Consider the following 13,036-nt stretch of genomic DNA (forward strand, 5'->3'; position numbering starts at 1 on the left):
TAGTTGTGTGCAACCCCATTTCGTTTGGAGTCCTTGTCGCGTGCGGGCCAACGGATGCACCTGGAGTTCTGGCCACGTGCAACCCCATTTCGACCCGCCTCCGCGTGTCTGTTGGCTTGCTGCATTGTGTCTCGGCCAGCTATTGGGGTTGTTGCGCGCCTTGCTGCTTGGCCATCTGTTTGGCAAGTGCAAGTACGTCTTCTTTCACTGCAATTGATTTCAGGCCGACCATATACGCGCCCCTCTGGGTCGTGCCATTGCTGCTATTGTTGTGCACTGGACTTGCACAGTCTTCGGCTTTGGTGTCAAGTCACACCATAGCTTCATCGCCCGTCTCATACTCCCACCGCCATAAGGCAAACGCCCTTGTCTGCATCCCCTTACGATAGTGGGTCACCTCCTTCTCGGATTGCTACAACTCGGCAGTGTCTTGCCATCTTGCCTCGCTTTCCGGTTGACCCTGCCACTTTGCCAAGTATTGCGTCCTCCGGGGCTTCCCCCTTTTGCGCTCTTCTCAGTCTTTATAAGTTCCGTTTGGGCGTTCGTCTGAGGATGAAAACTAGTGGAAATTTTTTGAGTTGTTCCCAATAGTTTAAATAACTTGGTCCACAATTTTCTTGTGAATCTGGGGTCACAATCATTAATGATTGTTGTGGGCACACCCCAGTGCTTCACCACTTATGCCATAAAAGCTCGAGTAACCTACTCTGCTGTACAATCACTTGGCACTGTTACGAATGTTTCGTGCTTCGTAACCTGGTCCACCACTACCATGATAGACCCTAGTCTGTCCTTCTTGTGCAAACCATAAATGAAGTCCATTGAAATAGACTCCCACAATCGTTTTGGAATGGGCAAAGGCTGTAACAAGCCTATAGGCTTTCTTTGTTCAACCTTATCTTGTTGACAGATAAGAAATGTGCGCACAAACTCCTCCACATAGCTCTCCATATCCGACCAATAATATTAGCAAAAGAGCAAGGCTAACGTCCATCTTTGGCCTGGTTGTCCTGCCCACCAGGTATCATGGCATTCCCTCAAAATGTCACGCCGTAGGTTATCGTACTTAGGCATATAAAGCCGATTACCTTTGGTCTTGAGCAATATGTCATTAAGCCATAGTCTTCTCATCTCACCCAAGGTTGCAACTTGCATAATGTTGTAGGCCTGGGTGTCTTGGTGAAGCCTAGTGTGAATCCGGTCTAGCAACGAAGTACTAACATGTGTAATTGCTGCTAAGGCTCGTAATCGTAAAGTCGTATTTTTAGTTTCTACAACAAGATGGTCCTGCCTGTGCACAGACACGCTTTACGTAAAGCGCATGTCTCCTGCGCCTATGCGTGTATTGTGCGCCTCATCAGGTTCTGCTGCTACCGCACCACGCATGGTGCGCGTGAAGCAAGTGACGATGCATGTGCTACACGTATATCCGTCTAGCGTAACCGCTACCGCATCGCGCGTGATGCGGTCCGCCGCTTGTCGCATCACACGTTGAGGTTACTGAACGTTGTTCGCGTAGCGCCACACGCACATCTACCTCAGCTACACACACATGTTCTGTTTCTGTGCATGTTCCAGCAATGCAATCTTGTGTTGTGCGTTGTATATGCGCTAATACCCTTGTGCCCTTTTCTCCATCAAAAGGCGTAGCAGAATTCATTTTTCCGCTTAAGGCATCTATAGTAGAATAGGATTTCCCCACCTTGTACCTCATCTCAAAGTCAAACTCGGCCAAGAAAACTTGCCACCGAGCTTGCTTGGGGTTGAGTTTGCTAGCATGGAAGTATCCATCATTGAGCCAGAATCTTCTCATCTCATACTCCCACCGCCATCATGCAGACGTCCTCGTCTGTGCGCCATCACCATACGTCACCCACTCATGGTTGGTTTGTTGCCTCTTCCAGCAATTCCTGGAACGCAGCACCGGGTCTGGCGCCTTTTTGCTGTCTCTCCCAGCAGTACCGACACTAGCGCCTCCCTGCTGCCTTTTCCAGCAGTTTCTAGAAAGCAGCACCAAATCTAGCACCTTTCTGCTGTCTCTCCCAGCAGTATCGGAACTGACACCTCCCTGCTGCCTCTCCCAGCAGTTCCTGGAATGCAGCACCGGATCTGGCGCCTTTCTGTTGTCTCTCCCTATAGCACCGGATTTGGCGTCTCCCTGCTGCCTCTCCCAGCAGTTACTGGAAAGCAACACTGGATCTGGCACCTCTTTGCTGACTCTCCCAGCAATACCGAAACTGGTGCCTCCCTGCTGCCTTTTCCAGCATATCCTGATCTTGGCACCTCTTTGCGAACCTCTCCATTCATAAGGGCTCTCTCACATAGGGTGAGTTTTGCCCCAACTTCTTCCGCGATGGTCTTAACATCTCCGTCCACTATTTGGATTTCAGTTCGCATCACTGCCATGGCACTATGTACGTTGTCCTCAAACCCGTGGAACCAGTTAGGGACAAATTGTAGGCCATGCACAATGTCACGTACGAACTCCTCCATTCTTGAAAACTAATTTTCCAAGCTGACAAAATCGGACTCGAAATCACCAAAATGTAAATCGTTTTCAGAGAGTGTCTCCATACCTCTTGTTGCTACATCTCCACTTGTGAATGTTATAGATGGAATGCTGCTCTGATACCAGTTGTCACACGATCAAATTCGGGCTAAGTTTGTCTAGCCCAGCAGAATATCTATCCCGTGTGGCCTAACTCTTCCCAAAAACTAGTCAGCCTCCTTGTCTCACGGATCTTCCACCTAACCTCCACACTCGATGTTGTAAGCCAAAAGAACGACAGAGAGACTAAAGAAATGGAAGAAGAATGTTAACTTTGGATTGAGAAAACAAAGTTACAAAGGGTGGGAAAACACTCTTGAAGGCCAACCACTCACTCTCTTTATACACTTGAAGAGCAAAGTATGCTAAGAATCCGAATCCTTTACAATGGGAGATGCCCCTCCTATTTATAGCCTCCTCCCCTGACTTTTACAAGGCTCAGAAACCGTCCCTGGTCATTAGAAATCTCTAAAGACTCCCTGAAATTCACCAAATCTCAAAAATTCGCATTTTGGCGTCAGGGGCGCCTTTGTCGCCTTTGAAACCCCATTTCGCGTGGGGTGCCTGGTGGCCATGTCGTGCGCCTGCACCTGCGCCTAGAGTCCTTGTCGGCCGCGCTCCAATGCCTGAAGTCCTGGCCGCGCACAACCCTATTTCAATCCACCTGGAGTCCTAGTCGCGCGCGTGCCAGCAGATGCACCTGGAGTCCTGGTCGCGCGCAACCCCATTTCGGTCCGCCTGGAGTCCTAGTCGCGCGCAACCCCATTTCCATCCGCATGGAGTCCTGGTCGCGCACAACCCCATTTCGGTCCGCCTGGGCACTTGCTGGCTGCAACCACATTTCGACCCGCCTCCGCATGCCTGTTGGTGTGCTGCATTGTGTCTCGGCTAGCTGCTGGGGTTATTGCGTGCCTTGCTGCTTGGCCATCTGTTTGGCAAGCGCAAGTACGTGTTCTTCTGTTGCAGTTGATTCCGGGCCGACCATATGCGTGCGCCCCTCTGGGCCGTGCTATTGCACTTGGCCTTGGCCGTCTCTGCTATTGTTGTGCACTGGACTTATACAGTCTTCGGCCTTGGTATCTGACTACACCATGACTTCATCTCCCGTCTCACAAGGGTTGCAAGATTGGACGACTATGACCCACCCTAAAAATCGAATCGTTCATGTCCAAATCCGAGTGACGTTCACGAGTTACTAATTAATATTCAATTCATAAAATGAATTTATTCAAACTTGATCCATTTATTAAATAGGTGTAAAATATATACCAGTACTGGACCTGTTTTTAAACGTCTACGCCCAACTCTGGCTATACTCTATCGGCACCGGAGAAAGAAAACGGAGGAATGAAAATTGCAAAGATGCATATCAATCTCCCCAACACGGATACACCAAGGAGAACCATACCAAGATCCCGTATTTATCTATGTTTCCCATGGTAAATACTGAGTCTTTCCCTGTTCCCTAGACGCCCTTGTCCGACTGAAGACGACTCCCGTGTTCCCCTTGCAATCAGCTTAAATGAATTGATTAAGTGCCCCTCAAGGTAGATCTTTTCAATTCCTCAACCATCAATCACCTCAAGTAATTAAAAACAAAAAATGCTTGTCTGATCCCACGTAAATCAGAACGCCATCTTTGACTCTATGGACTATCCAAAATAAAAATATATATACTTCTGCAATTAACCGAATTTCTACTTTGGCTTCTGAAATTACACATCCAATGACTGTTAAATATCTTCTAAACAGCCAGAAGATCTTTAAATTCAATTAGTGCTGAGTGGGAACATTAAATAATACAAACTTTCCAGTAAACAAAATCGCTCTGAAGCAAAATACAATACAAAGACGTCGACCAGGTTCCCATCGTCGTCGATAAGAAGACAGCGCCAAAGCAATGTGATCTCCCCCCTCCGCCTGTAATTGCTTACAGGTTCTGATTTTTCAATTTGGCGCCGAGTAAGGCAGACGTCTTTGCTTCTTCCACAAAGGCAATTTATCCTCCCATTCACACAACGTCGACCCACCGAAGCGCCACCAGAAGAACCAAAAGCTTCTCCCACAAGGCACCGCAATCGCCATCATCGATCGTTCATCTTCACAGCTTCCCCACCTTGAGATTCACAAAAATCCAAAAACACAGAAAACACCCTTCAAAAATACGTTAAAATCGATCGTTACTTATTACAGACCCAATAAATAATACCCGTAAAGTCGACCAACGATCCCTATCTGAGATTTAAATGTGTTTTTCCTCGTCATTGAAGCATATTTGTCGAACAACCACCGGACATTCAGTTAACAAGTCTACGTGGGCTTCACTAATCTGTCTTATCATTAAAACTCATTATCACCGAAACCTTGAGGTCAAAGTCAAGAAAATCCAATCCCGAGTCGTCCACGATGCCTCAATTAGTGAATTCAGAATCCAGCTGAAATCAGCGGCAACCCGCCGACTCTTTTTCAGTCGATCGCGTGTTTGGATTTTTTCCGAACGCATAAGTTTTCGTTTCCCTTTTGTCTTTTTTGGCTGTTCGGATTTGGGGGCAAGCATCCGTACCCAACTGGTCCATCTCCAGCATCGCGGGTGGGATCGATGATGAGACATCATCTATTTGAATCGGATGCTCAGAACCTGATCTGACCTGATTGATGTACAGAACCTGATACCAACTTATCACTAAATATCACCCGATACTGTGCTGCGTGTCGGCTCTATTTTTTATATTAGTGTACCGATATGACCACGAATCAGATTACGTGTATCAAGACTCAAGTTACGAGTTCTAAGTTACTCTGTCTCTTTTCTTAATTTCGTCGCACGTGTTGGTCTCACGGAAGAGGAATCAATATAGTGAAAGACCCCGAGTGTGAAATGAAATACCCGAGAAACTAAAACGAGAAGGAAGTTTCATAGATGCCCTTGGTTTGAGGCTAATTAACTGAATCAGGGTGATGGGATTTTGTGAAAAGAATAGGGGTTTTCGTGAATTGGTTATATTTCCGTTGAATTCATGTTCTAGGCTCTACTACAGGAGTTGTTCTAGATTGCGAGTCAAGAAGGTGAACACGAGTGCCGTTTGTTGACTTGCCAGCCGTCAACGAGGCGCCACTGGTATCTTTCCACGTTGAAAGATCTATCGGGTCCCACGGGTGAAGTTCTGCTTCGACTTCCGCCCGCTCGTCTATATAAATCAGTTCCTGGGTCTTTCTTAACACCTTGTCTTATCCATTCTTTTCCTCTGTCACGAGACGGTACGATCTAGCTAGCAGCAAGTAGGCAATTAGCTCGTCTGTCTTTCTGTTTCTGTCATCATGCCGGCGGGAGGGTTTTCGGCTCCGGCGACGTCCGGCGTCGAGTTTGAAGCGCGAATCACGCCCATCGTCGTGATTTCCTGCATAATGGCTGCGACTGGTGGCCTCATGTTCGGCTATGATGTCGGTGTCTCCGGTGAGTAATTCAGATCTAAAATTTCTTTACGAAGCAACTTCGTCCTTGAATTCGTTACCTTGGACGTGCTTTGTAATACAATTATATGTAAATAACGAAAAAGTAAACAGGCTTGGAGTGTGATCCGGCTATGAAGCAGAAGCACGTCAGGTGGCGTTTCTTTGGCCAAACACTCTTCATTATCTTTTTTTAAGTAGAATTTAGAGGAGGTCTGATGTTTAGGTGCGGCATGGTTGTTTCGTCAAAGAGGAGATTTTCAGTTCTTCACGTTTTCATTTTTTTCATTGCCTTCAGTTTACAATCTAAGATCGTTGACGTTTCCTTTTTTCTTCCGCCAAAAATTTGGTTTGACAAGAAATTGCTTTTATTCTAACAGAAACTTTTTAGGTGCTCGGTGTCCTCAAACCGGTTCTTTTTATGCTTTTTTTTTTTTTTAAATGACGAAAGAGTTCAGGGACCTCTTGGAGGGAAAAATGGTTGAGGTGAAAGTCCAGTTTTGTATGTTAGAGCCTCTTCTTTGTTTTGTGGGATGATTTGAAATAGAGTCTGCTTGTTCTTATATTTATGTACGGAGTTTGTCATGTTGGCTATTGGTCGGGGCATATATGATGAAATTACGAAAGCATGATTTAAACTTAACAAATTTGTCAACACTCGAACCGAAGGAGAGTAAAATTCCTTGATGCTCCAGATTTCGGCCATAAATCTGTTGTTGCCCACTTGCTGGGTACCGAAACAACCGAACTTAGTTGAAATACCCAAATGCTCTTTTATTTTTTCTTTTTCGGATTTTTTTTGGCATCTATAGAGTTTTTTTGTTAGTTACTGTCAGATAGCTACTATTTTGGAGATACGAATACGTAAGTGACTTTTCTTGATCGACTCCTCTCCGCTTATCATTTTCCCTTTTATTTTACAGGTGGCGTAACATCTATGGATGATTTCCTAATAAAATTCTTCCCTGTCGTATATCGGAAGACACGCGAGAATCTCGACAGCAACTACTGCAAGTACGATAATGAAGGGCTCCAGTTGTTCACCTCTTCCTTGTATCTCGCCGGGTTAACTTCGACCTTCTTCGCTTCGATAACGACTCGAAGGTTGGGCCGTAGGTTAACCATGCTCATCGCCGGTATTTTCTTCATCATCGGCGTGATCATGAATGCGGGAGCCCAAAATCTTGCGATGCTCATAATAGGAAGGATTTTCCTTGGGTGCGGGGTCGGGTTCGCGAATCAGGTACGTCACCGATTCTCTTCTCTATATATACTCGAAAATTTCGGTGGTGCCAACATGTTCGTCGCAGTTACTACGTCAACGTGTTTATCCTCTTGTTGTGAATAGTGGTTACTTTAAAATTTGGGATCACGTATTAACAATTTCAACTTTTAATGATCCTTGCTCTAGAAGAACCTCTTTATTCAAGCTGGATCATTGGAAAATAAACGAGTAAGAGGCCGACCGTTTTGTTTATGGTATCTATTAAAAGTTGAAGGTACTTTATCCATTTTTTTATCTTTTAGAGACAACTTTTTTCAAGTTTCTACCACACCATTGTGATCAGTACGGCGACGAGAACCTCCTTATGATCTTCATCTGAGAGATGTGGATCCGATTTCTTCACGAGTCGTGGGGAGTGGATATCACGTCCCACCCAGCCTTTTCCAAAAGCTTCTAAAGTCACGTACTTACTTTTGCACTTGGTCCAGAAAGGATCATTTCCTTCCACTAGCAATTTCTTAGCAAACGAGAACAACATGAACTATTTCAACTTTTTGTCAAATCCCACAAAGTAATGGCTGCCTAGCTTGCTTGTCAAAACCTCATCTGTTTCATCGAACTTTTTCCAATTCCAGGTCATCTTCAACAATTTGCTGTGGATAAACTTTGATTGCTTTGTTTTCTTTCTCTATAGTCGTTGAATTTTAGGGTTCAGTTAAAAGCGTGCACGTGGAACAATTCTTAGCTTCCAAACTTCACTATTCTGTTTGAAACAAAACGAGGCTGACGTCTTGGGTGAGTCGAGTGACATTGCGTGCCATCCTGGTGAGGTTTTGGGCGAGTTCGGATTTTCTGGATCGCTTTGGTCCAGGAATTAAATTTCTTGGACCAAGGCAATCACCAACTTTGACTAGGGTGGGTTATCGGGTCAGAATTCATAGAATATTTGATCAGACCGGACCAAAAAACTTTGATTTTGGGTTTCACCTTGTGAGTCGAGGGTGGGCTGAAATAAAAAAAATTTCGGTCGGGGACGGATTTCCCCAAACTTGACTAACGGGGACAAGGTGAGGATGGGTAGAATTTATGGGGACTGGGTGAGGATGGACGGGATATAAGTCAAGTTGGGTGGAGAAGATGTTACCAAGATAGTGATATGGTGATATTTTGGATTTTTTTAATTTTTTTGAAGATTCTGGTTTCTAAGTCAAGATTTGGGTTTCGAGAAATCCAATCTCATCGCCGAACTGTGAGATGATTCGACAAGCCCATTCACCTCAAATTTGGTCGATCCAAAAAATATCTTAGACCAAATACGACAAGAAATTCCATCTTGGGCGGGTTGGGTTCCCCATTCCAAAAAATAACAGATTGAGATATGAAATAATAACCATGAAAACGAAATCGGAACGACTATAGACCTTCCCTCTCCTCATCTTCAGTAGTAACCCCCATGTTCCACATAGGCTTTCCGGTTCTTGTAACTTAATCGTAAGATAGAAGGCACAAAGCATTCATTCATCACTCTGGCTTCCTCTATATTCGATATCGCAAGAGTAAAATTTCAATTTTTATCTCCTAACATCCATCTTGCTCTTGGTGGTTTATTTTCAGGCGGTACCGCTATTCCTATCGGAGATAGCACCAACGAGAATCCGTGGAGGGCTGAACATATTGTTCCAACTCAACGTCACAATTGGCATTCTTTTTGCCAACTTAATCAACTACGGCACCGCAAAGTAATCGCCTTCTTCTTTAACTTTGGCTTTTTGTCTTTTGGTTTTTTGCCTTGGTTAGATTACCTAACGCTAATCACCCTTTGAAACAAATTATGCTCTTTTATATAAGTACACCTGCATAGCTTCTGGTACTATGCACCCAATACTCTAGGGGGTCGATATGAATCTGACCAAATTCTGCGAGTACTCTCTAATGAACACAGTCAGATGAGGTGTCACTGAGATGCTTCTTCATTGACTTGCTCATCTGATCGGTGGAATCATCTTACTAAGTGCTGTCCCTACATACAGTGGCAGTGGTCAACTGGAAGAATAATTTTTTCAGCGTAATTCTATGACATTTTGAAGGTTTTGATCTGGGCCTGAGGAATGGATTTATAACAGTTCTTGCTACCTTTCTGTTTCTTTTTCCCCGAAAGTGGAATTAAATTTAGGTGGATTGTGAACCAATACTATAAGCAGGCGCATTTTTTAACAAAATAGGACACCGGTCTGATATGATAAATTCCGATAACTAATCACAATGGCCTTTTTCCTTTTCAGGATTCATCCATGGGGCTGGAGGCTGTCGCTGGGTCTAGCGGGGATTCCTGCTCTCCTCCTAACCGTCGGGTCCATACTGGTGGTGGACACTCCCAACAGCCTCATCGAGCGTGGACACCTCGATGAAGGGAAGGCGATCCTCAAAAAGATTAGGGGGACGGACAACGTTGAACCCGAGTTCCTGGAGCTCGTGGAGGCTAGCCGCATCGCCCAACAAGTGAAGCACCCCTTCAGAAACCTTCTCAAGCGCCGCAACCGGCCCCAGCTGGTCATTGCCATTCTCTTGCAGGTCATAATGCGATTTCCATCTCCTTCTCTCCAATCCATTTTTTATATGATTTCACAGGAACAGGAGGTCAGGTCTGTCGGCTGTGCAGTAGAAGTGGTCCCAACGCGCTTCTGATCAGTTGTTGAGCCTGGCCCTAGAGTTAGTTTACAAAGTTTCAGCTAAATATCCGCTTTTCTTTCTTCGTGGGTGCAGATCTTCCAACAATTCACAGGCATCAACGCCATCATGTTCTATGCCCCAGTCCTATTCGACACCTTAGGTTTCGGAAGTGACGCCGCCCTGTATTCGGCAGTCATTACAGGAGCTATTAACGTCCTCTCCACCATCGTATCCATCTACTCCGTCGACAAGGTTGGCCGGCGTGTCCTCTTGTTGGAAGCTGGTGTCCAGATGTTCTTCTCCCAGGTGAGCCCTGCGTCCCCCCCTTGTCCATACTCTTTCATCTTCTCTATGAACTGAAGTGACAAATTAACTTAAAACTTTCTTCCATTGATATATTGCAGGTGGTGATTGCCATAATCCTAGGCATCAAGGTGAAGGACCAGAGCAACAATCTGGGAAGCGGGTTCGCAGTCCTAGTCGTCGTCCTGGTATGCACATTCGTATCGGCCTTCGCTTGGTCGTGGGGTCCTCTGGGTTGGCTGATCCCGAGCGAGACGTTCCCCCTGGAGACACGGTCAGCAGGGCAGAGTGTGACGGTGTGTGTCAACCTTCTCTTCACTTTCGTGATCGCGCAAGCTTTTCTGTCAATGCTCTGCCACCTCAAGTACGGCATATTCGCTTTCTTCTCTGGGTTCGTGCTCATCATGTCGATCTTTACTGTCTTCCTGCTACCTGAGACGAAGAATATCCCAATCGAGGAGATGACCGAGAGGGTGTGGAAGCAGCACTGGTTCTGGAAGAGATTCATGTACGACAATGACGAAGAAGTAGACGATGGTCCCGCCAAAACAAGTGGAAAGATTAACGGTTATGACAACTCCCAGCTGTGAATTCGGACTGAAATGATCCTCCACTGTTAGTGTATAATCTTTAAAAACGAAGAAGATGAGGAAAATCTAATTGCTTCCATGCTTTCCACCCGGTGAGAGAACCACGTAAGAAGACTGAGGGAGCTTAATTTTTTCCCCTGTTTGTATCAATCAAGAACATATTTCTTCAGCGTATGTACTCATGTTTCTTTCTACAAATAGAGCACGCTACCACCAAGTCGACTAACGTTAACCCGGGTGATTCGGTCAGATTTGTCAGTGAACCACCTGACGTGGCTGAGTAAGCAAAGGTGAGGCGAAGAGGTTGGTTTTGATGTCATAAATATACCACATTTACTGAACTTTTTCGCTACATTTAATGCTCTATTTGTTACGTTTACATGCTATAATTTAACCTAGATTATCCTTCAAAGGAGCAAATGCCAGCTCATGAAACATCGGAGTTTTCAACAAAGCCGACTGCTAATCACGCTATGAGTCACTAATCAACTTCTTGCTTTACGTCTAATCATTCGTCTAGAACACGCTCTCGTGGGTGTAGTTACATTTTATAAATGATTGGATCCGAAATAAAACTAAAAACCGAAAAACGCCCACTGCCGGGACGAGCTTGTAACATGTATGATGCCATCCAATTGTGAAATAATTTAGTAATCATTTATTATCTCCCATAAGATACAATTATGATCATCATAAAATTGTACTTAACTGTTGAACAATCAGGACTGAGCCAAGCTCCTAATTTCTAACATTTATGTTTGTAATAAATGTGGTAATTTAATTCTAAAGACCGCAGATTGACTGAATTCTAAAACCAATCTTATTCAGCTTTAGAAAGCAGAAATATGGTACACAAAAATAAAGTTTATCGATTTCATTAGATGGGTTGATCCATCTAAACATGATTCTATTGAACGTTACACAACCAGAACCTCTCAAAAATATGGCTCGGGTTGCCCAAACGGGATCAAGTGAATTCAGGCCGAGCGAGACCGGCTGAATGACAAATCTACCAAACGGATTTCAATTTTTTTTTTTTTTTTTGTAAATATAACTTGTTATTATGTAGTACCATTGAACTGTAAACTATCATAAAGGAGTCCAAGACTTTATAATGGAGTATACTAATGTATAATAATCAACTTAATAAACCTAAAAGAAAGAGTAAAGATCTCCATCCTAGTAGTATTTATTCTATTGGCAAACAATAACATTAGCTGTTGAGGGACCCAAAAAGGTTGAACTATCGATCGTCTTTGAGATCTGAGGTAAATAAGAGCAACAATCAACCAACTAAAAAGGGAATTAACGAGAACAATTAGAGCAAAAGATATTTTCGTAACAAAAAATTATGCTAATGAATCGGCTCATGAGCTAACAAGCCGAGCTGGAAAATTTTCGAGTTTGGCTTGTTATACTTAAAAAGCCTTATTTTAAATTTGAACTAAGTAAAAACTGAACAGCACTGAGCTCGAACTATTTGCAAACCGGTTTGGCTTGGTGCCACCCCTACCATTGTGGTATTATCCCATTATTAGTTGTAGACTTAGTCTACGCTCTTCAACAATTAACTATTCTGTCCCTTTTCAAAAATTCAATTGCTTTTAGTACTTTTGACTGTTCATATAATTGATATCCGCTGTTATTTTCACATATACACCTTAACTCAATTTCTACCTTTAGAAATTAAGTCCTATCATGACTTGGGATTTTAGGAAGAAGGTCAAAGACAAAATCAAGATTATTCATTGATCGTATGAGTTGAACATAAATTAGCAATCTTAACTCGTCTCATACTGGATGTGAGTTGGAGAACACCTCAAACGCAAAACCTTCTCTCATAAAAAATCATCGATCGCCCTTCTTTAGAAAAATTATTTTATTTTTCAATTTAGACCTGCCTTTGAAGGCTTAGCTTACACAAACCCTCCGACTAACCACCCACTTTTAACACCCAGAAAAGTATCCAGTAGAAGATTTGGAGGCAAATGTAGGTGGAGCTCACTATTTTAACCGATCAAAACCCATCTTTGGTGAGAGAATGAACCGTAGATGTAAGTGATTACTATATCCCACTGCATTAAACCCATCATGAGACTAACAAAGTAACTATCTCCCTTCCTCCGAAAGCCACCTTCACCCACTCTACCTTCCTGTTCAAGACTCCAAAAACACAGTCTCTACGTCCCTCGAGCACTTGCTGTAAAGGGTTCATAAATGTAAAAGCAATATGTAAATAACATCCATGAA

General features: G+C 43.9%; 1 protein-coding gene across 2 annotated transcripts; it reads left to right on the top strand.

Moving 5' to 3' along the window:
• The first annotated feature begins 1,336 nt into the window (after positions 1–1,336).
• On the top strand, positions 1,337–10,984 carry LOC137945438 (sugar transport protein MST4-like). 2 transcript variants are annotated; one of them, XM_068791332.1, is made up of 7 exons: positions 1,337–1,375; positions 5,912–6,002; positions 6,922–7,241; positions 8,838–8,962; positions 9,506–9,794; positions 9,987–10,199; positions 10,298–10,984. In XM_068791332.1, exons 1-7 carry the CDS (start codon positions 1,337–1,339, stop codon positions 10,784–10,786), a joined length of 1,566 nt encoding a protein of 521 aa, XP_068647433.1. In that variant the 3' UTR covers positions 10,787–10,984. The 2 variants fall into 2 exon arrangements, with proteins under 2 accessions (XP_068647433.1, XP_068647432.1); XM_068791331.1 differs by lacking the exon at positions 1,337–1,375 and having other exon boundaries at positions 5,867–6,002.
• The last annotated feature ends 2,052 nt before the right edge of the window (positions 10,985–13,036 follow it).

Source organism: Aristolochia californica, unplaced genomic scaffold (assembly GCF_029961685.1).
Source record: "Aristolochia californica isolate CCGP_79_NKW_82.1479 unplaced genomic scaffold, dmAriCali1.0.hap1 SCAF_12, whole genome shotgun sequence".
In the NCBI taxonomy this organism is placed as follows: domain Eukaryota; kingdom Viridiplantae; phylum Streptophyta; class Magnoliopsida; order Piperales; family Aristolochiaceae; genus Aristolochia; species Aristolochia californica.